The following is a 26,086-nucleotide window of genomic DNA, read 5'->3' on the forward strand; positions in this document are numbered from 1 at the left end:
CAATTTCTAAACCCATGCTCGGGGAATTCTTGCCCAAGAGGCCCGAGCCAGCTCCCAGCCCTTCCTCCTGAGGGTAGACTGCACCTCCAGGCTGTGCACCCAGGCTCAGGGGGCCAAAGGGCCACTGCTGCAGAGGTCTGGACAGGGCCTGGTGTGCTCATGTTTCTGTCACAGCAGAAGGACCCTTGCTGTGTGGGATGGAGCAGAGGGTGGGAGAGCAGAGGCAGGGGGGCCATGCCGGGGCTCGGGGCCAGGGGTAGATACTCCCTGAAATGACATGTTTGACACAGAACTCCGAGAAGTAGAAAGTTCTGGATTCACACCTGGCCTTTCCAGGGCTTTCCAAAGGTGTATTTGTCAAGGCAGGAGGACAGACCATGTTTTATTTGACAGTGAGTGAGTTTGATTTTTAACTCTTAGATACGTGGACATACGGTATGAGACCCCCTTTGACTAATGCCCAAGCCCTGCAAATGTTATTGAGTAACAGATTTTTCGGAAGTTTTCTGAGGAACAGGGAGGAATATGACATTACATAGCACAAAGCAAACCTTGCTAACGTTTCCACTGAACCAGCTCTTCCCTCACATGTCCTCCCCTTACCCAGCTGACCCCTCGCTCCTGTCTCCCCAGGGCCCATCTCCTTGGTGAGCCTTTCCAGCCTGGCTAGATCCACCTCCTCACTCCCCCATCCCCAAGATTTCTTAAGGTCGCCTCAGCTCCCACTCCCCAAACCCCACTCTAAACACAAGCCTAATAAACAGCTCTCAGCAAAGGGAAAACCTGTCCTCTGTTGAAATGGTCTCTCCTCCTCCATCTGTCCTGCTTTGTGTTATCACGGTCTGCTCTCCACCACTGCTGTGTCTTCGAATCATCTTTCCCACTAGGCGGTGGGCAGAGACTGTGTCTGGTTCAGCTCCGTGACTCGGCCAGCGCCTTATATTTTGAGACCATTTATGCAAGGTTTCATGGACGAATTTGTGAAGGAGTTAGAATTGGAGTTGGGCCTGAAGAACAGGTAGAAGGTGGAAAATGAAGTCGGGGGAGAAAGGAGGAGAGGGAACAGGAGGAGCAACAGTGGAGTCACTGTACCCTGTGGGCAACAGTGAGCCACGGAAGATTCTTGAGCTAGGGCATGACAACACGTTAGGAAGGTCCATCTGTGCAGGATTTACTGAAGTCAGGGTCAGCCGAGATGCAGGGAAGAGAGGAGAGCAGTTTGGCCCTGGGATGTCAGAGCGCAGGAGTGCAAAGGCAGGACCAATGGATGCTGGAGGCCGTACACTGGCCTCAGCAAAATGGCTTGCCTGACGCCACATGGCTCAGTCAGTCAGAACTAGAATTCAGGTCCCCAATTCCCAAGATGTACAATTTCCTCCATACTGAGTCTCAAAGGAGGTGGGGCTGAGTCCCAAAGGCTGCTGAGGAGGAAGTTTTGCCCAGCGGGCATGGCACTGGGTACTCTAGCCAGGGTCTCCCCGGGGGCTGCTGGCAACGTCCGAGGTCACAGCTTTGTGCAGGAGATTCGGGCCTTCCCACTTGGGAGGAAAGGCCAGGCTCTGCTTTGGGCAGGGGTGAGGAACACCCCATGGGGAAGGGATTCGTGTTAGCTACTGTTTAATCTCTCAGCTCCTCACTCAGAGGGGCGGGCAGATGGCAATGCTTACACCTGGGGCCCTGCGGGACTGGGTGAGGGGTGAGGGGACATGGGAAATTCCTGACATCTGTAAAGTGCTCCATGACTTCCAAAGCTTTATTCATGACCACCCCACTTTCCCACCTCTCTAGCTAGTGAATCATATCCATCCTTCAAGGCTCTTCTTCCATGAAGCCTTCAATCCTCAGACGTCCCTCCTCTGTAACCTCACAGCCCTGTGCTTAGGCTCCAATCTACCACTTGCTACCCTCTGCCAATAGGAGCTGTGTGACTTTGGCCAACTCACTTAACCTCTCTGTGCCCCAAGTTCATCATTCGTAAAAGGAGGGTAATGAAAGTATTGTCCACAGGGATTTTAAGATTAAATAAGATGATACATAGAACAACGGCTCCACACCTGCAAGCTGTTATGATGATGACGATGATGCCTCATCTGTTTCGTTGACTGTGGGTCTGTCTCCCTCACCACTCTGCAAATTCCTTGAGGACAGGGATCTCACATCCAGCTTGTCTGCTTCTCCACCAGGTCTGGCTCAAAAAGCACAAAGCAGCCCATTTATTCAATCCATCAGCACTTATTGAACACTTGCTATGGGTGCTAAGCCCTGTGATAGAAACTGCGTTTAGAGATAAATAAGAAGCTCAAGGGGGGCCCCAGAGTCGAGGTGGACACAGACCTGTATATCAAGAGTGCAGCAGAGGGTCTCGGCGGCAGCTGAGGCTGTGAGCACAGTCAGGCACGAAGGAGGAAGCGGACAGTCTCCATCAAGTCAAAGCTTATTGAGATGAACTGAATTGTCCCATTTGACCCCCAGAGCAACAGCATTTAAGGATGAGGAGATGGCCACTCAGCTGAGAAAATCCCACCGCTAGTAAGTGATGGAGCTGGGCCTGGGACCCGAGCCCCTCACTTCTGAAGCAGGGGGCTCACAGTGACCCCTGGGAAGTACCTCCTTCCACTGCTCCCCAGCCTCAGCCTCTGCCCAGAGACGCGTAGGTTAAAGGACTTCTGGGCAGCATCCGTTCATTCCCTGGGCTCTAGCCCAGGCCAGCCCCTGGCCTCCAGGGTATTTTTAGTTCTGGGCGGCCAGGCCTGGGCTGGTGATGGGCAGCAGATGGAGCCCATGTTTTTCGAGCTTCCCGTGTTGTTCCTGGCTCAGCATGAGAGGTGGCTGGGCATGGGGAGGGGGCCGAGGCATACCTGGCACCCCAGCCCACAGCTGGCTCATTGTCCCTGGGAGAGGGGCTGGGCCACTACTGCTGCCACTGACCAAGGCTGGAAGCATTCTTTGCTGTTGATTCATCACAGGGTCCTCTTTGGGCCCAGCTGGGGTGGGGCAGGGCACTGGGGGGACATCTGGGACATGGGCGGCCAGGGGTGAACACAAGTCCTCCAGTGGCCAGGTCAGTGTGACCTGGCTGTCACCCAGGAATCAAAAAGGTCTACCGTGCTACCCTAGCCCTTATCACATTCTGCCTTATAGTGATGTTTGCTTATGTGCGTCTGCCTCTGGGACCAACCGGGAAGCCCCTCCCATCCGCCCCCTGTCCAGCAAGTAGGAGAAAATCAAAGATGCGCTGAATGAAGGAGCCTTTGGAAGACAGTCAGGCAAGGTGGGGGGAAGAGGGGGAATCAGACTGCACTGATCTGGGCCTAGGGAGGAAGCTGGGAGGCTAGAACTCTGACCATTTTACAGACCCGGGCACTGAGGAACTGGGAGGAACCAGGACTGGGGGAAAGAATCTGGAGGAACCAGGACTGGGGGAAAGAATCTGGACGAACCAGGCTGGGATTCAGGCGTCTGGGTGCCCCCCAAAACTGATGGGACTCCCCTCTGTCAGCCCCTCCTACTTTTGTCTTATTCCACCGTCTCCCCGCACCCCACCCTCCGCATACACTCTCCGCCTACAAGCCTGTCAAGGGCCAGGGCTGCCTCATTCAGCTCTGTAAGGGGTTGTAGTGGAGGATTTCAGCTTGCTCCATTACGGTTTATTACGTTGGGGAGCAAGTCGTGTCTCTTGGGGCTCAGTATTCCCAACTGTACAAGGGGCCTCATGCCCCCGCAGTACTCAATAAACTTCGAGGGACCAGGGCTATGGAGAGGACCGCCTGTTACTCCAAAGACAGCACACCTACACCCCACCATCCCGACCTCATCTGAACAGAGCCCCCTAGCCCCCCTGCCCGCCCCCGCCGAAAGGAGCCTGCGTTGTCCGAAGTAACCAAGCCGGTGGGACAGTGAGGCGCTACCACGTGAAGGGCGCTGCGCACCTTAGGGACCCACTGAATGTAATCCCCAGGACAACTCTGGGGGTGGCCACACCACCTGGCTTTGCAGAAGAGGAAGCTGCGCCTCCGACAGGGACTCACGAGGCCACAGCGGCACTCGGGCAAACGCAGCCCGCTGGCGCCGAGCCGCCGTCCTTTCCCGGGAACGCCGATCCTCCCACACAGTCCCTCCTGCTGCAGCGCGCCAGTTTCTTCCACGGAAACCAGCTGCCGCGACCCCGGGACTTCCTGGGCCGGCGGGCTGCGGGTGGGCGCCGGGCCGCCCCGGGCCGCGTGCCGGGGACGGGGGCGCCGGGCCCTCGGAGGGGCGGACAGGGCGGGGCGCCCGCAGAGTCCAGGTCCGCCCGGGGGCGGGGCCTGCCGACCTCCTCGGTGGCCGGAGGGCGGGGCGGGGTGCGGACGCCCGCGGGCCGCAGCTGGATAAAAGGGCCCCAGGGTGCCCCAGGAGGCCCGTTAGCGCTGCCCGGCCGCGGAGCCCCGGCCCCAGCCCCGCAACGTCGCACTCCAGCTGGTGAGCCCCTGCCTGGCCCCTGGCCAGGTCTGTCTCTCGCTGTCCTGTCTGTCCGACTTCTGTCTCTCTGGGGGTCAGCAAGTCTCTGAGGGTTCCTGAAGGCCGGGAGTGGCAGGGATGGGGGTCCCATGAACAGTTAGCCTAGACCCCTAGTCGCTCACCAACCTGCTGCCAATGGAAGTGACCGAGTTGGGGAGCTTGGCCCCATGCCCGCCCAGGGTGGTGCGTCGTGGCCTCGGGGTGCCTGCGTGTCTTGTTTGTGGACACGCTGCGTGTAGTGTAGCCATTTCTCTGGCCTCTCCCGGGGGAGGGGAGGGGGAGGCAGGGGAAGGGGCAGGTGGGTTCAGGCGTCATTCCTGTGACAGGGGACAAAGAGGCAGGGTGGAGCCGGGCTCTCTGAAAAAACAGACCAAAGCTGAGTATGCTGGGGGCCGGGGGGAGACTGGGAACAGAGATGGAGGGTGGGCAGAGGCCTTCAAACTCTACATGTCTTGTGCCCGGACAGGTGGACATTTGCCGGCACTATGTCAGGTCACCACAATCAGTGGTCCCAGGGAGGCGATCAGGGCTGAGAGGGGAAACCCCACCCCCTCCTCAAAGAGCTAGAGAGAAGAGGCTTCCAGTGATTCCCGAGCCTGGTTCCCACCAGGACAGCACCCCAGCGCTCTCTCCTGAATACCCTTGGGCACTTCCAGCCTCTCTAGCAAGGCCAGGTCAAGCCAGGTGCCAGAGTCCCCTGGCAGCACCTGGATCAGGTGCCTCTCTCCTCCAAGCTGGCAGGATCCTAGATCTGTCACTTGGTTGCACTCAGCGCTGGCATCCAGCCCAATGCCCTCACACCACGGCTGGGTCATAAATCAACCAGCAACAGGGTGGAATTTCATTCATCTCCCTGCCTGCCTTCCTTCTTCCCCTCCTCCCATGTCCATCTCTCTCCTGACTGGGAGCCTGGCGCTGGAGTCAGGCTGCCTGGGCTTGAATCCTGGCTGGGCAAGTTACTTAGCTTCTCTGGACCTCGTCTCCTCAACTATAAAGTGGACATAAGTATTCAATAAATATTTTTAAATGTATAATAAACTTATTATTAACCTGCCCTCCTCCTCAGCCTCACTCTATCCCTTTCTCCTTCACTTTGGAAAAGATCCACTTTTGAGGCTGTTTCCTTCTCTGAGGGAGGCTTCTCAGCCTGGTCCTCTTTTCTGCGCTCAGCTCTGGGGGAACAGTTATGGGAGACACTCCACTGGGTTGTGGAGACAGGAAGCAAAGACACCAAGTGCTAGGAAGGTGGGGGTCTGGGCGGGGGACTTAATGCAGGGGGTGGCGTTTGAGCTGGGTGTGGAAAGATGTGTAGGAATTTAACAATCTGAGATTGAGGGAAGGGGTACCCCAAGTAGAAGGAACAGTGAGAGCAAATGCTTGGAGGCTGGGAACTGAAGGATGTGTTTGCGGAACGTGAGAAGACAAGTGTGATGTGAGCGAAAGCTGCAGAGGGACGTGCAGTGGGCAGGAAGCCTGGGAAGAGGGCTCTCCCTACATGTGACTCAGTTCCTGCTACCGCCCATCCACCTCCTGGGCGGCATTCATAGAAGGGAGCTGATCTAGCACCAGGATCCTTCAGCAGAAGGCCACCCCTGTCCCCACGGAGGCCCCTTGGAGGGGAGGGAGCCTGTAGGCCCAGGAGTGTCCACAGCCTCTAATAAGACCGCCACAGTGCTCTGGGGATGTCAGCCACAGCTACACAACTGACCTGCCCAGCCCACCCCCTGGCCCATCAAAGCATATCATAGATGGGGGACCTCCAGTGCCACCCCCTCATTTTAGAGGTGTTGCACCTGGGTCTCAGAAGAAAGCATCTGAATCATGTCACATAATTTGGTGGCAGAATGAGGAGCATCCTGACTCCTGCTGACAGGGAGCGGGGTCATCTCTCAGCCCAGACCCAGTGTGACCCCTGGGTCCTAACAGCTGGTGGGCCCTGAGCCCAATCTTTCTATCCTCTCTTGTCATCTGGGGGAGGTCTCTACCCACAGTGACTTCGGGTTGGCTCAGTCCCTAGCTGTCCACCTCCGCCTTAGGGGTGCGGGGAGGAGGGAATGGGGACATCCCAAGCAGCAGAGAGCACTCTGCGTGTGGTGACAGCCGGCAGGGAGCCCCCACCGGCTCCTGAGTGGGGAGGGACATGAAGAAAACAGTGCTTAAGTCTGAGAAGGAAGTGTGGAAAAGAAGGGTGGCAGTAATGGGGACTTGATGTTGAGTTGGGAATGTGGCCTCCATTCCTTCTTTATCCAAGGAGAGGCTGGGACCAACCTAGACCAATGGTTCCGTAGTAGCTGTTTCAGTTGCTGTTAATAATAGCTGTCAGATGAGAGCTTGCTCTTCTAAGGGCTTAACGCGTATTCATTCATTTGATCTTCACGAGACTCTTACCCCCATTTTATAGAGGGGATAAACTCTATGAGAAAACGAAATCACTTGAGATTGAGAAACTAAATCACTTGCCCAAGACCACCCAGAAACCAATTGGTGGAGGTGGGATGTGAACTCAGGCAGCCTGACCCCCAGTCTGTACGTTTAAGTGCAGTGCTACGCCACCTTGCATCCACGCATCTGCAGATATTTACGGGGTGCCACCTACATGCCTGGCACTGGGGGCATAATACAAAGTCCCTGTTCCCGTGGAGCTTCATTCCTGAGCTCATCATGTGCACTTCTAGGAGCCTGCTGCCCCCAGCCCTGGGCTCACCAAAGCAGGCGGATTGGTAGCTGAAGTGGGTGGGCCTGGGTGCGGCCAGGAATAAGGACCGATTCTCAGCCAGAAACCAGCTTGTGGGGAAGGGAATGGCAGGGGGCCCTGTAAGACGCTCCCTACTGAGACTGACCAGCTAAGGAATCCCCCCAAGAATAGCAGTGGCCATGGGAGAAAGGGGGGTCTCCCCAGAATGAGCCCTTTTAAGACTCAAGCACCGAAGAGGAAGCCAAGGACCCAAACTTTCTCCATCCACTCTTCCGGGCCAGCCTCAGCTTCCCATCAGCAGTAGAGCTGGCGTGGAGGAGCTTCAGCACTGGTGGCTGCAGATACTCTAACAGCTCTAACCAGGGGTGACTGTCCTCTGTGCTCTTCCCAACCCTGCTTCTAGGAGCAAGGCTGCTAATGTATGAGGGGGAGAGGACCAGCCCCCAACTCGTCCCCTGTAAGGACCCAGAGAGCATATGACGACAGCTTCCTGGAGATGGGAGCCCTCTCCTGTGTATGGTCACTGCCTAAAACCCTTCCAGGGCCCTTTACTTCCTACAGGATGAAGGGCAAACCCTCTGCATGGTGCACAAGGCCCTTGATTATCTGGCCCCAGCCTGTCCCTCCACCTCAGTCCCCTCCAAGCACCCAATACTGCAGTACAGGGTTAAGAAAGGGCACTCCCTGCTCTTGCACAAACTCACCTCTTTCCCTGTTTCCTTCTTTCCTCATCCTGTTCTGTCTACCTGGAATTCCCCTTTCCCACCCAAGAGAACTCTTATTCATCCAACAAGGCCCTGGTTAAGTGTCCCTTCTCTGATTCCTCATCTCTGAGCTTCATGAGGGCAGAGAGTAGTGTCTGATGTGTTCACTTCTGTGTCCCTCCCAGCACCTGGCCTAATAGTTGGCCTGAAGCAAATATTCCAAAAATGTTTGTTGACTTAATGTACAAATTATGCATGGAGGTGGACCTAGAGGTGGAGCTTGCTGTGTGGCTTGGGCAAATCTCTTAAACTCTCTAGATCCCAATTCCTTATTTCTAGAGTCAGGAAGTTGATCCAAATATCCTCTGTCTCCTCCAGTTCAGACCGTCTAGTCCCTGGGGGCTCCCCAGGACTCAAAGTGTAGGCACCCCCACCTTCTACATATAAGATGACATCAAAAACAGCTGTTCATTGAGCACTTACCATGTGGTAGGCTCGTGATAAGCACTTTACGTAGACACTTTACATCCATACTTTATTCAACACTCACAGCAACACTGGGAGATAAGGATTACTACCCCCACTTTACAGATGAGGAGACTGAGACTCAGGAAGGCTAAACTTAAACTTCCTCCAGGTCATATGGCCAAGGAATGGTGAGTTTGAACCAGATCGACTAATCTCAGAGCCCAGACTCAATCCATGCCACCACATACACACACACACACACACTCGGGGGGACCTGTGCTACTCTTTGTCTCTGCTAGCAGAAGAGACCTGAGGTCAGGGGTACACGTGGTGATCATTGTCACATTTACTCGTTTCCAGGTGCCTTGACCCCAGCAGCCCTTGAAGTCACCACTATGTGGTCCCTACCAGCTGCCTTCCCCCTGCCCCTGCTGCTCCTGATGCTGGGCCAGATCCCGCCCAGCAGGCCGCAGTCACTGAGCACCATGAAGCTACGGCTGGTGGGCCCAGGGAGCAGGCCGGAGGAGGGCCGCCTGGAGGTGCTGCACCAGGGCCAGTGGGGCACCGTGTGTGATGACGACTTTGCGCTTCAGGAGGCCACAGTGGCCTGCCGCCAGCTGGGCTTTGAAGCCGCCTTGACCTGGGCCCACAGCGCCAAGTATGGCCCAGGGGAGGGTGAGTGACTGGTGCTGCCCTGCAGGATGACGAGGAGATGGTAGCAGGCTTCTCTCAGGGGCTGGGCTCCCTGAGGCTCCAACAGAACCTATCACGTTCCCACCAGTCCTTTAATACCCAGCTCAAATGACCACCTCTGTGAGGCATTTCCTGAGTGCTCCAGCTGCAAATGACCTGTCCTACCCTCCCATTCTCACTTGCAGTGAGGCCACCACCATCGCCACCATCACTACCACTCGACTCTCAGTTCCTTGAATATAGCAATCACACACAATAGGTGCTCAGCAAATGCTGTTGAGTGAATGACTAGATGGATGAATGAGGGAACAGGTAGACCTAATTAACAGACCTACCTGGCATTTTCCAAAAGCAGATTCTATGGGACCTGAGGCCAAGAGGAGACACTAGGCAGGGATGTAGATACCAAGCTCCCAGGAGAACCAACTCCTCTCTCCACCCCCATTTTCTACTCAGGCTTTGGAAGAGGAAAGTTGATAACGGTGGGGTCCTATCCAGGAGGTAGAGCCCGTGACTTGCCTCTCTGTGCCTGTCCCTGAGCATCACTCGTCCCCTCCCACACAGGACCCATCTGGCTGGACAACGTTCACTGTGTGGGCACAGAGAGCTCCCTGGACCAGTGCAGGTCTAATGGCTGGGGCGTCAGTGACTGCAGCCACTCGGAGGACGTCGGGGTGGTGTGCCACCCGCAGCGCCAGCGTGGCTACCTTTCTGAGAGGGTCTCCAATGCCCTTGGGCCCCAGGTGAGGAGGCCGTTCAGGCCCTGGCCTGAGCTGAGGAGGGGGTTGGGGACAGAGGGCCTCTGGGTGGTGAGCCTGGAGGAGGAGGGAGGGGAAGGGGAGCAGAGCGCGGGCTGAGAAGCGTCCCTGGGGCCCTGAGGCCTGCTTGTGGCCTGGAGCAGGTGCATGGGTAGAGGGCCCCAGCTTGAGAAAGGGTGGGCAGGGAATCAGAGGCTGGGCCTGCCGGGAATCACTGAAGATGCTCCCCATGAGGGAGGCAGCAGCGGGCAGGGGTTGCCTCACCCACAAGGCCCGGCCACAGTTGCTGTCTCTTCCTGGCTGAGACAGCTCCAAGCTAAAAACAGCCCAAGCCAAACAGCAGGAGCAGGCAGGGCAGGTCTCTGACTCTACCCTCCGCTGCCAGACAGCCTCAGCCTGAGGACAGCTGGCCATGGCCCACTGAATGTGGCGGGCCATGACAGGGGGCTTCGCACTGGTCTAAGTCATCCAGGATTAGGGAGCGGGTCTCATGGGCCAAAGGATCCTGCTGGTGGTCTCAGGCAGCTGGTCTGTGCCCATCCTCTGCCCTCCCCAGGGTGGCGTGAAGAAGGCCCCCTTGTGCCTGGTGGAAGCCTCCCAGACTCCAAGGGCTCCCATCCTGATCCCAGGAGAGCGTGGATCTGCTTGGTTGTCTCTGGAGTTGAGGAAAAAGGACCCTAAACAAACCGAGCTTCTGCCTCCTACTCACTGTGTGGCCTTCGGCAAATGCCTCCCCATCATCCCCAAGAACGGAGCCACGTGGCCTCCGTTTCCTGGCCCGTCCAATGAGGGCGCTGGGTGGGGTGATCTCTAAGTGCTCCGAGCCCCAGCTTTCCCACGTGAAGACCTGCAGCGGGCTCAGCAGGGGCAGGAATCCTGGGGCCCACGGTGACCACGCATCCCACAGGGCCGGCGGCTGGAGGAGGTGCGGCTCAAGCCCATCCTTGCCAGCGCCAAGAGGCAGAGCCTGGTGACCGAGGGAGCTGTGGAGGTGAAGTACGAGGGCCACTGGCGGCAGGTGTGTGACCAGGGCTGGACCAGGAACAACAGCAGGGTGGTGTGCGGGATGCTGGGCTTCCCCAGCGAGGCGCCTGTCGTCAGCCACTACTACAGGTAGGAGGACGGCTGGCTGGAGGGCCGCGCGGAAGGCGGGGTCGTGGAAGCGGCTGAGTGTGTGTGTGCGCGTGCGCATGCACGTGTCTGTGTGTGACGTGGGACCTTGCAGACTGCAGTGAGATTGGCAGGAGTAGTGTCTGTGGGAGGACATTCAGTGGGTGTTGGGATTGGGAGGGAAACAGGCCCAGTGGAGCAATGTGCCTGGGTTTCCTGGGTTATGGATCCCTCAGTAATTAAGACAAGAGTGAGGATGAACTTGGAGACCCCGAGAAATTTCTAGAAACAATCAGAAAATAAACATCGTCCTGGCCAATCAGATAAAAAGAATTGACTATAGTACAGAATACTCCCCAAATGAAATGTAAATAAATGTAAAATTGTGTCCCTGATTAAAAAATTAGACCTAACTAGTAAAGTAAAGATACAGTGCTGCCCACAAGTCCAGATGGCCTGGGTTCTGGTCTCAGCTTTGCCAACAACGAGCTGTGGGCCTTGGTAGGGCATCTGGGCCTCAATTATCCAATCCGCAGGGAACTGTCTGAACTTTGTCTCAGTGAATTTCCTCAACTGTGATCCAAGCCAGGCTCTGACTGGGTTGCGTCCAAGCCAGGCGTGGGGTGGGGTGGCATTTGGGAGAGGAAACATAAAAATATTGTCAGAAACGTGACAGAACTGTCCCAAGATTGCATCAGCCCGTAAATGATGACGAGTCATAGTTCTACCAGCTCTGTCAGTGAAAACGTCGTATGTTTCTCATCAAGGGATAAACCTCCCACAAAGCATCTGAGTCATCTACCCTTGCCCATCCCCAATCACTTTTAGTTGTTCTGTCCTGTGTCTCTGACTTAGATGACCCTGGTTTCCAAGCCCAGCCACGTGGCCCCATCCTTGAGGATGACTGGGATCTGGGTCGCTGACTCTCTGCTGCCCGGTAATTGCACATCTGGGCCTGGCTGGCTCGCCTACCTCCCCTGAGGAGGGCAGCCCTGATTATAGCCTCAGTATCTCTGCTGGGGCAGCCCCCACCAGAAAGGCCTTCAACTTCCACCTGTCCCCAGAGGACTTTCCCCAGGGCCCCTTTTCTCCAGTTGCTCCCTGAAGGCTGCTCTTCCTCTGGACTGGGGGAAGGGCGAGCTTGGAGCTGCCCGCCCCAGGGCAGCCCGGTGCAGAAGAGACACCCACTTTGGGCTTAGTCAAGGGAACTTGCTCGCCCTGCTTTCCTTCCCTGTAAAATGGAGATCATCGTTATCTGTGGGGTGGCCACCCTCTCAGGACTGTGGTGAAGCTCAGCATTGAAATAAGGTTAATGAACAAGTTTACAAACTGTGAGTCTAGTACAAACTCAAGGACAGCTATAAGGAGCCAGGGTGACAGCGGGTAGGGCTTCTGCACCCACTCGACTCCCCACCTGTTTGCTCCCATCCAGGAAAGTCTGGAATTCGAAGATGAAGGATCCCAAGTCTAGGTAAGGAGCAGCCCCCTCAGGGGAGGATGCGAAGGGGTGTGGCATGAAGGGCCTGCTTCCCCCTCCCTTCTCCTCCCCTCCAGTCCCCTCTCCCCTCCCCAGTGCCTTGGCCTCCCTGAGTCCTGAGCACAACCCTCAACCCCTCCCCTGCCCTCAGTCTCCCTTGTCTTCCAGACTGAAGAGCCTGACAAAGAAGAATTCCTTCTGGATCCACCGGGTCAGCTGCCTGGGAACAGAGCCCCACATGGCCAACTGCCAGGTGCAGGTGGCACCAGCCCAGGGCAAGCTGCGGCCGGCCTGCCCAGGGGGCATGCACGCTGTGGTCAGCTGTGTGGCAGGGCCCCGCTTCCGCCCTCTGAAGGCGAAGCCCGGGCACAAGGAGTCCTGGGCAGAGGTGGGTCCCGTGCAGGCCTGGAGGCACAGGCCCCACTCACAGGACTCTGTCCCACGGGGAGGCACTGACGGGGAGGCAGGGGAGGAGTGGCGAACCACCCCTATCAAGGGGGCATCGTTCAGACCAGGAGGAGGAGAGCAGCTCACAGAACGTAGAACTTTGGGATTTACTTAAAAGGGACATTTATAACCCTACCATAAATGGAAAGCTGACATCACTGGCCACGAATAGAAGGTAACCATAAAAACTGTAATTACATTGTAGCTACATCCCGTTGAGGGCCGAAGGTATGGAGCCCGAGCCTGGCCTTTCGTTATAAAAAGCAATGAGCAAGTGCTGGTGAGGCACTGGGGCAGGGCAGCACCACGTGAGATGGTCCCCTCGATGAAATCGGAGTGGGCGGGAGGGCATTAAAACGGAAATGACTTGCCCACTGTGCGTTTCATTGACACACGTCCCCACGGGTCTCTAAAATCACAGATCTGCTGGGGAAGTGTTGCTCTGGATTCAGCCCCAAAGGACAAAGCAGCAGTGAGGCTGGGCAAGAGGAAGGGACTTGCCCAGTGAGCAGGGGGCAGGTTGTGAAGCCCAGGGACCCCAACTCCTAAGGCTCTGTTGTTAGGGCTGGAATTTGTTATTCCTGTGATTACTGTGGCCGCTCTTTGTCACCGAGGAAGGGGGAGGTGGAGAAAGACAGCTTATTCAGGGCAACAGTTACAGAAGTCAGAACTCCAGGCCTTGGCTCTGCCTGTCCTGAAGGGGCCCTCTCGGGGGTGTAGCCCCTACCCCTGCCTCCCTGGCCCTCCCTGAGGCCGGGTTTTCTCCCAGCAGGAGACGAGGGTGCGCCTCCGCTCGGGGGCCCAGGTGGGCGAGGGCCGGGTGGAGGTGCTCATGAACCGCCAGTGGGGCACGGTCTGCGACCACGGGTGGAACCTCATCTCCGCCAGCGTCGTGTGTCGCCAGCTCGGCTTCGGCTCTGCTCGGGAGGCCCTCTTTGGGGCCCAGCTGGGCCAAGGTGAGCGAGGAGGCCTGGGGTGGGGTGGGAGAGCCTGGATGTGCCACCGGTCCGCCCCCTGGTGGTGCTGGGGTGCCAGGGCCCAGGCCGGTTCTCCCCTTCTGTGGAGGGGGAGCTGCAGGTGCGGGGCTGCAGAGCTGGAGCCTCCCATGGCCTCTCTCCCTCCCTTCTGCAGCGCTGGGGCCCATCCACCTGAGTGAGGTGCGCTGCGGGGGACATGAGCGCACCCTCAGTGACTGCTCCTCCCTGGAAGGCTCCCAGAATGGTTGCCAGCATGACAACGATGCTGCCGTGAGATGCAACATCCCTAACTTGGGCTTCCAGGATCAGGTGAGCCCCGAGCCAGCCTGGGACACTGCTTGGAGCCAGTGGGGAGCGGTTCATGAGAGGCAGCTAGTGCTCTGGGCCCCAGAGCCTGCCTGGAGCCAGCCTGGAAGGCCCTCTCCTCTGTGAGTCTCCCTTGGCCTGGCCTACTTCCCCTCAGGGCCAGGTTCTAGCCTTCAGAGATGTCAGAATATCAATGGGAATATCATGAATATCATGCATCTTCAGAATATCATGCATCTTCAGATGCATGGGCTCTCCCGGCCCACCCTCTCAGGTCCCCTGTGAAGTTGAGAGAGAAGGCGCCTAGGGCAGAGGGCCACAGGATGTCAGCACCGGGGAGTGGGGCACTGGGAGGCTGAGCGGGGTGGTCAGAGTTCAAGGGTCACGCTAACATGGACTGTGGACAAGTCTCTCGCCTCAGACCTTGGTTCTCTTCTGTAAAATGGGGTCAGCTGTCCCATAGGGTCATTGTGAACAGGACGATAGATACGAAAGCCCTTGGCAATAGGCACATTGTCATCAGTGGTAGGATTTCAGGTAGCAGGAGGGCAAGTACCAGAGTGGGAGCCCCGGGTGCAGGCACTCAGTCAGATTTCTCGAGCAGGCAGGGACATTAGGGACTATCTGATAAAATGGCCTCGCTTTACAGAGCAGACTAAGCCAGAGAAGGGGAGTGTCATGTCCAGGGCCGCAGGTTTCCAGGCCGGCAGCCCTCAGCTCTCCCCTCCTAAGGCGGCCCCGCCCCTCACACACCCCTGACCATTGCAGGTGCGCTTGGCCGGCGGACGCAGCCCCGAAGAAGGGGTGGTGGAGGTGCAGGTGGACGTGAACGGGGTCCAGCGCTGGGGGGCCGTGTGCAGCGACCACTGGGGCCTCAACGAAGCCATGGTGGCCTGCCGACAGCTTGGCCTGGGCTTTGCCAACCATGCCGTCAAGGTAGGTCCTTGCTGTGCTCCCAAACTTCCTGTGCTAAAGCTGCTGACCCTTCATTCATTCACTCAACAGTTAATTATGAGTGAAACTATGCGCCAATATAATGCTGGGTGCTGGGATACTGTGGTGAACAGGACACAGTTCCTGCCTAACGGGGCAGTCCATCGCCACATACAGTCAAGTGAGGGATGCAGTCATTCATAAAACGTTCACACAACAGGCACATAATTGTGTCTGTAGGAAAAATGAGTAGAAGTGAGCCAGACGAGGTGGGGGAGGAATAAAGAGCCCACGCAAAGACCTTGTGGCCGGAGAACGCCTGACTCTGTTGAGGAAATCAGGGGCCAGGGTGGAGTGCGGCTATCAAGAGGGAGTGGTGTGATGTGCGAGGGTGAAGGAGGAGACGGGTCAGACCATTCAAAGCCCGATTTTTAAAAGATTTCTTCCTTGCTGTTCTGCAAACAGTTGGGGTGGAGATTAACATGAATACAGAGAAACACACTATTGCAGTAGCCCAGCTGAGAATGGTGCTGGCTTGGACCGGGGGAAACAAGTGGATAGATTCAAAAGATATCAAGGAAACAAAATCAAGAGGCCTGGGGGCATGGCTGCCATGGAGAAACCTCTTCAACTTCGCCCACACTGGCCCGCCAGGCAATACTGAGCATACTTCACCCGGGAGAACTGGGCTCAACCCCGAGCACAACCGACCATCTAGGGTTGTATGAAGAACAGCTGGGGACATGGGACAGGCCTGAGTGAACAGGAAGGGAACAGGACCATCCTCTTCAAACAGCTGAGGGCCGCGGTTGGGGAGAGTGATGGGAACAGGGCCAGCGGTGGAAGCCATAGCAGTGGATTTTTGCCTCAATACATGGAAGACGTTTCTAATACCAGAGGGGTCCAAAGTAGCATCACTAAAGATTTCAGGCCAAGGCTGGGCACAGCCGGTGTGGGTGGTCTGATGGGGTCCAAGCCTCAGATGGGAGTCAGGTGACTCTAAGAGCACGTCTCAGCCCTGACTGGGCGATGCTGGCTGTTTTCTTAGGACACCTGGTACTGGCAGGGGACGCCGGGGGCCGGAGAAGTGGTGATGAGCGGGGTGCACTGCTCAGGCACAGAGCTGGCCTTGCAGCAGTGTCAGAGGCACGGGCCGGTGCACTGCTCCCACGGTGCAGGGCACTTCTCAGCTGGAGTCTCCTGCACAGACAGTGAGTAACGGGAGGGGCCGGTGGGACAGGCCGGCCCAGGCTCCCCGAATTTTGCAAGCCCACACCTCCTGTCCTCAGGGAGGGCCCTGAGTGCTGGTCCCAGCTCCAAGGCCAACAGGGTTGGGGAGTGGAAGGAGGGCTGGATGCAGAACACCAGCTCCGCCATTTACCACGTGTGTGGCCAAATCACCTGCCACACGGGGATACAAACCCTGCCCTGCCCATCTCATGGAGTTACTGTGAGAATTAAAACAGAGAATACGTGAACATGTAAGGATACACAACAGTGTTTTCCAATTTTTGCGTCACGACCAATAGTTTAAAAAAACGGGATAGAAAACAATGATGTGATACATTTAGTAAGGGTAATATTTTTCTCTTGGAATTATTTATGTGTGTCACAACATTAAATATATTTCTTACTACAGTCTGTAGTAAGAAAAGAGTTTGAAAACTGTTGTAGAGGGTATGGAAATGTGAGGACACATGGGGCCTATGGTGAGCTGTGGGATTTACCCAAAAGACTTTAGGTCAAGACCATTTTGAGGCAACGGTCTGCCCCACACCCCCAGATTCTTGGGGTAGAAGTATCTGTTTGACATCTGCCAACTGGGTCTGGGCCAGGATTACCGTATCCAGTCCAAAGGCTGCAGGCTGCCACCAACCTGAGTGGCCACTTGACCTTCCTCCCAGCCAGGCTTCAATGCCAAGACATCCTTAACTCTTGTCAGCGAGCTCTAGGGCTTCCTCTCTGTCCAGCGCAAACTGGAAGAGTGCCAGCCCTTACAGCACACCCTCCCCTGCAGGGTGATGGGGCTTCCCATTGGGCCTCCAGAATCAAGGCTCCCAGCACACTGGGGCCTGCTTCCCCGTCTCTCCCCTCCCAGGAACCTGTTCCCCTCTGTTCTACTGCCTGGAGTGGCAGCTCTTCTCCTGAATGCATTTGATGCTTCACAACAGCTGAGCACAGACAGCCGACCTGCCATCTCTGTGGTCATCCCCATTTCTCCTCTGTAATTTTTCTCATTTCTTTCTTGCTTTTACCCTCCCTTCTTCTCTCTGAAAGCACTCTTTTCCCTCAGGAATTCTGGGGTTTGTCAGTGGGCATACCCTTAGCTCTCTCCAAAATTTGCCTCAGGAATTCCAAGAGCATTTAGTGGTAGTACAGACACCATCCAGCAAACCAGCTCCCACCCTCGACACCTGTCCCCTGAAATAAACCTGGGTTCCCATCTCACCATCGTCAGTGCAAGGCTCACCCATATGATAGCTCTGCCCCAAATCTAAAGTGTAACCCAGTTTTTGCATGAACAAACATTGAGAATTGGCAAATTTCTCTCTTGACGGTACATGGCAAAAGCTGTGGATCTCCTCATTTCTGTACTGACATAGTGAGGGACAACACGCTGGCTTCTGAGGAGGGTAAGAGCCCCTGTGACAGGAAGGGAACGGGAGAGGCGCTGAGCAGCTTATGGAGACACGGGCTCTAGCATGTTGGATTCTCACCCACCAGAATGCCCACGATGCCTCAGAGAAGAATGCACAGGACGCCCTGGTCTGAACACCCCTGATAGCAACCAGGGCAGAACAGGAACCTTGGAAGAAGCACAGGCTTAGGAACTGCAGCAGAATGCACCAGAACGGCAGAACCCAGGGGCAGGCTCAGAGCTTAACTCTTCCAGCTCTCCAGCCCTCTCCCTCTGCCCCTCGCATTGTGGGAACTGCGGCCCAGAGAAAGAGTGAGCTGAGCTAACAAGCTAGGGGTCAGCAGAGCTTACTGAGGGGTTATAGGAGCTAGGCTACAGAGGCACTTATGGGCTGAGACGCATCCTACAAAAGAAATACTAGCTTACATCAACCGCATGCTTACCGTGGGCCAACCATGATCTAAGCACGTTACAGGTACTATCACACTAATATTCGTCTTCTTCTTCTCCCCATCATCCAGATGATGAAAATGAAAGACGAAAGGTTGAGCAAGTCACAGAGCTAGTTAATGGTGTAACTAAAAATCAAGCCAAGAGAGGAACCCAGGCAGTCTGGCCCCAAAGCCAGCAAGCTTAGGCTAAGGGGATAGATCTTTCCTGTTATTAGAACTCACATTTCCTGACTCCTGAACTGCCCTACTCTTCCGGCGCCTCCAAAAGAGCTTAGTCTGGAGGCAAGGCTGTCCCCTTAGGCCAGGGAGCCAAACCGGCTGCCTTCCTAGCCTCTGGGTCTCCACCGCGCCCAGGTGCTGCAGACCTCGTGCTGAACGCCCAGCTAGTGCAGGAGACAGCCTACCTGGAGGACCGCCCGCTCAGCCAGCTGTACTGTGCCCATGAAGAGAACTGCCTCTCCCAGTCAGCTGACCGCATGGACTGGCCCTACGGACACCGGCGCCTCTTGCGCTTCTCCTCACAGATCCACAACCTGGGCCGGGCCGACTTCCGTCCCAAGACAGGACGCCACAGCTGGATTTGGCACCAGTGCCACAGGTTAGTGCCTGCTCAGGCCTCGGCTCTAGGGGGACAAAACCAGGGTCCAGGGAGCAAACCGGTCTGATCTCTTCCGGGCAAGCCTTCCTGGGAGGGGCGTGCGCTCTGGGAAAGAGCCTTCCTTCCTCGACGCCTCCCTGGCCTTGCCTCTGGGCGGCAGTGAGGAATCCCAGGAGCATCAACCTGCCCTCTCCATCACTCCCTCGCCTGCCCAGAAGGTACCCACATGTCCATCTCCACCAGTGTCCAACAGAGCAGTCCTTGCCAGCAGAGCTGGCCTCTGTTAGAATGATATTGGACAATTTTTCTGTTGGCCCTGAGGCCTTGTCTTTAAAAGCCAGGCGAAGTGGGGACTCCTAGAAACCTGGAGACCCAAAATAGCCATCCCATCCAGGATGCTGGCTGTGCAGAAAAAGCTTGCTGGTTTCTGCAGCAGCAAAGCGAGGCCCGCAAGGAAGAGCTGCTGGCGCTGCCAGGAGACAATGAGTGTTCTTTCCTATCTGGAGCTTCCAGCCCAGACAGAAGGAGAGATGATGTCTGTGACAAAGGCAGAACGGAGAAGGGTGTTTTTTTCCTTCAGGACACAGCCGTGGCTGGGGAAAGCTGAGAGGAACAGGCAGTGACTTTGGGACTTGGCCTTGCTGAGATAATAAGTACCTCTCCCTGCAGCATGAAGAGCTGTCATTAGAACTGGATTGGAAACAATGGTAGCAATTTGGGCCCAGGCTGGCAGGGAGCAGAGGAAGCTTCCCTCCTCACTCAGCAACCCTGCTCCTGGGCTGCTCCTTGCACATGTCTCTTCTTTCCACCTGCAGGCCTCAGGCCTTGTGGCCAGGCAGTCTCCTGGAGCTTTTACCTCTCCTCACCCGGTGGGACCCCAGGTGACGAGGGCAGCTATGTCTTGCTGCCTGGCAGGGGTGCCAGGAAAGTAGGCCATGCATGGGTCACACTCATCTTGGGTGCACTGCCCTGCTATTGTAACGTTCCTCTCTGGGTAATGATGGGGCCTAGTGCCTCAGTCTTCCCTACCAGCTCCTCTGTGAGGACCCTCTCCTGTTGCTGCCAGGCTGACAGCTCTGCCCCTTCTGCAGGCACTACCACAGCATTGAGGTCTTCACCCACTATGACCTACTCACTCTCAATGGCTCCAAGGTGGCTGAGGGGCACAAGGCCAGCTTCTGTCTAGAGGACACAAATTGCCCTAAAGGTATGTGGTTTCCTGTCAGAATATCCTCCTCTGTTATAGTCCTCGGCCCCTTTGGGCTCAGGATCCCCTCTGCCCTGCGTAACAGCCTCAGGCAGCTGGAGACTCTGGCCTGGCAACAGTCAGCACTCAAGGCGATTCAAAAAGAGAAATTTCTTACCCTCGATACTTCCTCTGCATTCCCAACATACCGTGTACCACTTTTGAAATGCTTAACGCTTTCTCTTTTGGATAATAGTTGCAGACCTGTTTCACTTCTGCTAAGTCCTTTGGGACTTAGCATGGACTGTCTGATTCCTATTCGCACACCCACAGTTCCTAGCCCTTAGAAATGGCATGGTAAAACACTGGCTCTTCTCACGGTTGGATGGGCAAATGAATTAGCAGAGTAGGGCTGGAATCTTCTAATCACATTTCCTAGGCCAACAGGAATTTCCACTAGTGCATCCAAAGAAATCATCTCTGTCACAGATGGGCTTTGCTATGGTGCTGGATTCATGCGTAGTAGGAACTCTGGCTCCGACAGGCAAGATATTTAGCTGAAGCTCAGGCCCCTAGTCTGATTGCATTTAATTGGCAAGGCTGGTGTGAGGATTAAATGGTAAAGGATGTGAAAGATCTAGCAGGTGCTTGGTGCCGAGCACCGATTCAGGGCCTCAATAACTGTCAGCACCCTCCATTACAGGAATGCAGAGGCGCTACGCATGTGCCAACTTTGGGGAACAGGGCGTGACCGTTGGCTGCTGGGACACCTACCGACATGACATTGATTGCCAGTGGGTGGATATCACAGACGTGGGCCCTGGGGATTATATCTTCCAGGTAAGTGGGCTTAGGGATTCCCCACAGGAGCTCCATTTCTTCCAGATGTTCCAAAAGCTCCCTGAGGTCAAGTGAAGAAAGAGAGCTTCATAAATAGGATCTCTGACAGGTCTGGCTGTTGAAGGAGCTACACCATAGGGGAAGGGATCAGAATCCAGGACCTAGGTTTGAGTCCTGATTCAGTGAACAAGGGGCACTGTCACAACTCAGTCCCCATCTATAAAATAAGGACCTTAATGCCTACTTCCTGGGGTGACTGTAAGGATTAATGAAGAACAGGAACACAGTTTGCAAGACTACATGAAATGTAAAGGATACCACAGCCACTGTCAACTCAGAAGCCAAGTCACCTGTTTTCAGCTGGCCCATCTCTCACTCCAGGTGGTCGTGAACCCCAAGCTCGAGGTGGCAGAGTCCGATTTCTCGAACAACGTGATGCGGTGCCGCTGCAAATATGACGGGCAACGGGTCTGGCTGCACGACTGCCACACAGGTGACTGCGGGCCACTGTGAGACCAGCGCCGTACGAGCTCGGGGAGCTGGAAGACCCTGTGTCCCTGTGTGTGTGTACAAGGCTGGGGAGAGGACAGAGATGAATTGCCTTTGACAACTTCATAGAAGTGCATAGATTTCTGGAACGAGCTGCATCAGCCCCACCCAATAACTATTTCTATATCCCTCTTTGTCCTTAAGGTTGTTTGGATTGTAATTTCAGTCTCCCATCTGTCCTGGAATCTTTTCTGTTACTTCAGGCCATGTCAGGATTTCCCCTTTCCAGTCTGTTATTTTTCCCCTTCCTTTCATAGGGTCTTTCTTAGTTGCCTCCATCCCAGGCTGACTGCCTCACAGGCAAACGTAGAAGTCCCCCAGATCCGTGTTGCTACCGCCAGCCCTGATCACTGCTTACAGGACGCGGACCATGGAGAACAGGGCTCAGGACACTTGCAGGATTGGTAGTTTCAGGCAAAGAAGCAACAATCCAGTGGGGAGCAGAGTAAGGAGGCGATTGCCTCACTTGCCTGTACAGAAAGGTAGCAGTTCCTCTAAAGAGTTCAAAGTGCTTGTATTTGCTGTGGGGTGTGTGCAGTCACACCCGCGCCTTGCACACAGAGGGTGGAGCAGGCTTGTTCGTTTAGTCAGCAAACATTTATTAAGACCTACCTCTGTGCTGAACACTGCCAGGCACTAGGAACATAAATAGGAGTAAAATGCAGAGCTGAGCGTCAGGTAGGGTAAGCAGACATGCAAATGGATAACCCCAACCCTACTGGGTACCCCAGCCCGCTGTGAACTACTGCTGAGCAAGCAGAGCGCTCTCTGAGCAACCACCTGGAGGCCAGCCGAGGCTTCCCAGAGGAAGGGACATCTGAGCTGGTTGCAAAGGAGAGGCACAAGTCAGAGAGGGGACGAGGAGAAGGAGCGTAGGATTTGGCTTCAGAGGGCTTCACTGGGCACCAAATCCAGTCCCACCACCTTCTGGCTTTAAGACAGTGAGGAGATCTCCTCCTCAGACGTCTTCTCTTTTGTAAAATAGGGCTACGTAGTCACACCCACTAGAGCTCTTTGCAGGGAGGGTTACGGTGGTTCCTGCCGAGAGAATGGACTTGATCCCGTGGGCTTCTGGGAACCACTAGCAAATTTCAGCCAAGGAGGCAGGAAGATCAGATTTATGTTTTCAAAAGATAACTCTGGCAACAGATGGAAGACAGTGAGAAGAGGAATAAGGATTTGAAAATCGTGAGACTGAGTAGATTCTGCTGCCATTCAGTGAGACAGGAGCGTGAGAGCGATCAGGCGTTGGAACCTAAGGCTGCCGGCGTGGAGGCGCAGCCTCCGTGATGCTGCTGGCAGGCTGCAAGGGGTCCAGGGCAGCAAGGAAGGAAAGAACACTACGCAGCTCTGACCCCTCCAGGGTCCTTGCAGGAAACACACGGCACACTCAGGTGAGACTAGGAGGTTACTTAACGAGAGGACTATACTGAGGTGTGAGTAGGACTAAGGAGATGAGGAGTGTTAAGGCATCCAGGGATAAGCAAGAGTGGAATGTTGTTATCACTTTGGGCCTGAAGGGGCAAAGTGTGTCCTGGAGCCAGGTGAGCGCTAGCACTGAGGAGGAGGGAGCAACAGGCGGGAGACCATCACTGCACAAACAGGGGAAGAAGTGCCCCGGCCTCTCTCCTTCCATCCTCTAATCTCGTGCCGTTTCTTCCCAGTGACCTACATCAGTCAGAAATCAGAAGATGAGGGAGCCAGGGTGAGACAATCTCTAGGGGTCAGGTCTCCAGGGCATGAGAGAACAAGAAGGGTAGAGAAGGAACCTGGGGAGGGGGCAAGGGAGAGTAACCAGCACAACCTATCCACTCAACAGCCTATCTTCCCGATGTCCCTGCAACTACGCATCTGTTGGCATCTATTTCCATAAAATGGATTGTTTGTGCCCACGACTAACGTGATGGAAAGGCTGAGCTGGGCAGGGTGTCTTGGTGTTTGTGAAGTTGTCAGGGAGGGGATGAGACTCTGGTCGGGTGGACTACTTACCTGTTCTCCTTTGGTCCACAGGGGACTCATACCGCGCTAACACAGAGCTCTCCCTGGAGCAGGAGCGTCTCAGGAACAACCTCATCTGAAGCCCCCCTGCGCACTCCCAGCTGCTGCCCACACACCAGATACCTCAGCTTACTGGAGCCATGCCCTCCACAGAGCCCTAACTCAGAGGGTAAGGGGCCAGTGCCAAGGGGCACCAAGAACCTGCTCAGGAAGCCTCTTGATGGCAAGCTCACCAAACCAGGACGGCACTGCTCCCTCAGGATGGCTCTGGGTCTGTCCCCTGAGGGCCTTTGGTCTCTGGACTATGGCCTTCAGGCTTTGTTCAGCTGAGCTCCTCTCCCATAGGAGACCCAGTCTTTTCCGGATCTTGCCCCAGAGTTCCTGGTTCAGGAGCTATCAGTTCCTTAGGAATGGACTATGGCCCAGCCCCCATCTAAATGGTGCTTTGCCAATGTCTTGGAGGAGGACCAAAATACACAGGAGGAGAGGTCAGCTCTCTGCTAGGAGCTCTGTGCAACACAACTTGTATCAAAGTCACAACTGGCAAAGAAGCTGGTGAATTCAGTCCCTTGCTTGATATGTCCCCATTTAGAATTCAGCTACCATACTCTCTTAAGAGTCTGTTCTTTAGTGCCCTTACCTTTATCCTACTGCACATATGGGTGTTTCTAATATCCCTAGAAGCTTAGGCCTCAAGCATCCCCTTATCTCCTGACGGGCCCAAACCACCAGTTACTGAGTGCTTGAGACAGGGCAAGATTCACAGGAGTGGCCAGATATGGCCTTCCCACAGAGGAGCAAGAGGAGGCCGAACAGAGAGAGTCCCGGGGCGCTGTGGACCCCAGCTGCTGCCAGGCCCTCTGCCAAGGGAAGAACACTTGCCCTAACCCCGGCAGGCAAGGTCACTGTGCGCCTCAGGAATGGCCTAAAGGTCGGGTCCCCCAGGCTTCTGGAGTGAATTTTGCATTGAATAAAGTTTTGCAGTGGAAAGAACATGGGTCAAACAGGCCGCTCATCTCTGCAGGAAAAAGAAGACAGGTCTGGTACAGTGGAGGACAGGAGACTACGGAGAGGTCAGAAGGGGGAACATCTAATTTAGTTAAGGGCTAAACCTAGGAAAGGCCACCATCCCTGCTTGACGTGGCTGTGGTATGCCCTTGCTCAGGTGGTATAAAATCCCATGGTCTTCCCGGACATGATTCTTAATCCTGTCTCCACTAAGACACACTTGAGAGATGATCCTTACAGGTCTGATGCCCTAATGCCAATAAAGGTTGCTCACTATGGACTGCTACAAAGACAAGACTGGCTGTGATTCTTGGCAGTTCTACCCCTTTTCACTCCTGGTGACCTGGTTACTAAGATGTGTGGAGCCCACATATTACTCACAACAGCCCCACTGCACTTCTCTGACATCAGCCTACAGTCTGCTTCACAATTCCCTCCCTAGGCTCCGTGGTGAAACGTGGGTTGGAAAGGTTAAGGGATGAAAAGTAGGAGGAAAGAAGGAAAAGTCCAAAGATGGTAAACTTTTTACAACCGAGGCTGCAAGGCCAGAGTGAATGGTGGCAGATGGGGCAAAATTACAATAGTCCTCCCGTCCTCACACATGAGAGCTGCCCTTCCTTTGCCAGTAAAAAGGGACCCGCTCTGGGATATCCTCTGTGAATACAAAGAAGTGCGCTTTTCCTTCTTCTCCTCTACCATCCCTCTTCTCAACTCCCTCACCTCCTTCATTAGGGCAGAGGGAGCACTATACTTTGGCATGGCAGTTTAGGTAAACAAGGGAAGGACTGATTTCCTGTTGGATCCAGCAAACATCTCCCAAACAGTAACAACATTATACTCGCACATGCACCCAATGGTCTGTGAAAGAATGTGTAGCTGGCGGGGGAGCGTGTGGTGACTGATGACTAGATTCAGGCAGGGAGGTTACCCACAGCTTCTGGCTGGATCCAAGTTTCCAAGAAGCCCAGAAAAAGCAGGCCAGGCAGCCAGCCACCGGCTATGGTCTCAGTCTTGCTGCCCACATCACACATTTGATAGGTGCAGCCAGTTCTAATTCTTGGAAAAAGCTATACAAGGGTTGTGCTGTTACACCTCTGACTTGAAAGGGAAGGATATGGGAAGATGCGGCTGGCATGACTTGTAACTAGATGAGGAATGTTAACAGAATACCAACCACCAAATTCCAGACAGAACCAAAAATGTCTGATGATTTTCACCTTGGCATTCTTGCCTCAGAGAAACTGAAGTACTAGGAACCTCAGCTTACCATTCAGATGCCTAATTCATTTCTATTCCACAAAGACTTCCACTCCGTGAGGAATACACTGGAACTCAAGGGGAATGTATTTACTATAAATTCCAGGTGATACTGGGATTCAGAAGTTCAACATACAGGAAGCAACATACAACACACAGAGTGCATTAGCTGTCTTCTCAAGTATCTACCAAAGGAGCCAGTGGCAGCTACAGGGTGCTCTCCAGTCAGCTCAGTGTGCAAAGGCACGGTGTAGATATGACCAAGGATCTGGTTCCCGTCTGGACAAGCTCAAGTAGTCCGTGCTAGGTCAGGGCAGGTCCTCTTTCTTACCTCCAGCCAGTATACATCAATTCCAGCTACTGGAAAAATACAACTAAAAAGCACATTCTCTACTAAGGGCCGAAGCAGGAGCACTCCATAGCTTTCAGTTTTGGCTAAAAAAAATCCTTTCTCTGGATCTACTTATAAGGATAAATCTGGCTGACTGTTATCCG

The 26,086-nt window shown here is 55.0% G+C and overlaps 1 protein-coding gene across 3 annotated transcripts; it reads left to right on the forward strand.

Moving 5' to 3' along the window:
• The first annotated feature begins 4,023 nt into the window (after positions 1–4,023).
• LOXL4 (lysyl oxidase like 4) lies at positions 4,024–24,619 on the forward strand. 3 transcript variants are annotated; one of them, XM_057531429.1, is made up of 15 exons: positions 4,024–4,485; positions 8,725–9,039; positions 9,622–9,800; positions 10,723–10,928; positions 12,358–12,396; positions 12,571–12,790; positions 13,619–13,805; positions 13,981–14,135; positions 14,901–15,068; positions 16,114–16,276; positions 18,510–18,753; positions 19,845–19,960; positions 20,643–20,779; positions 21,161–21,272; positions 23,339–24,619. In XM_057531429.1, the coding sequence occupies exons 2-15, from the start codon at positions 8,760–8,762 to the stop codon at positions 23,404–23,406; spliced, it is 2,274 nt and encodes a 757-aa protein (XP_057387412.1). In that variant the 5' UTR covers positions 4,024–4,485; positions 8,725–8,759; the 3' UTR covers positions 23,407–24,619. The 3 variants fall into 3 exon arrangements, with proteins under 3 accessions (XP_057387412.1, XP_057387411.1, XP_007187455.2); XM_057531428.1 differs by having other exon boundaries at positions 4,024–4,458; XM_007187393.2 differs by having other exon boundaries at positions 4,294–4,458; positions 13,622–13,805.
• The last annotated feature ends 1,467 nt before the right edge of the window (positions 24,620–26,086 follow it).

The sequence above is a fragment of the Balaenoptera acutorostrata genome, chromosome 16, assembly GCF_949987535.1.
Source record: "Balaenoptera acutorostrata chromosome 16, mBalAcu1.1, whole genome shotgun sequence".
Classification (NCBI taxonomy): Eukaryota; Metazoa; Chordata; class Mammalia; order Artiodactyla; family Balaenopteridae; genus Balaenoptera; species Balaenoptera acutorostrata.

What these genes read in the sequence shown, in the direction of transcription:
- LOXL4 (XM_057531429.1), top strand. Translation starts at nt 8,760, where the DNA reads ATGTGGTCCCTACCAGCTGCCTTCCCCCTGCCCCTGCTGCTCCTGATG. An exon ending in GTCGTCAGCCACTACTACAG is followed by an intron (nt 10,929 to 12,357) that starts GTAGGAGGACGG and finishes GCTCCCATCCAG; the next exon opens with GAAAGTCTGGAATTCGAAGA. An exon ending in ATTTGGCACCAGTGCCACAG is followed by an intron (nt 18,754 to 19,844) that starts GTTAGTGCCTGC and finishes CCCCTTCTGCAG; the next exon opens with GCACTACCACAGCATTGAGG.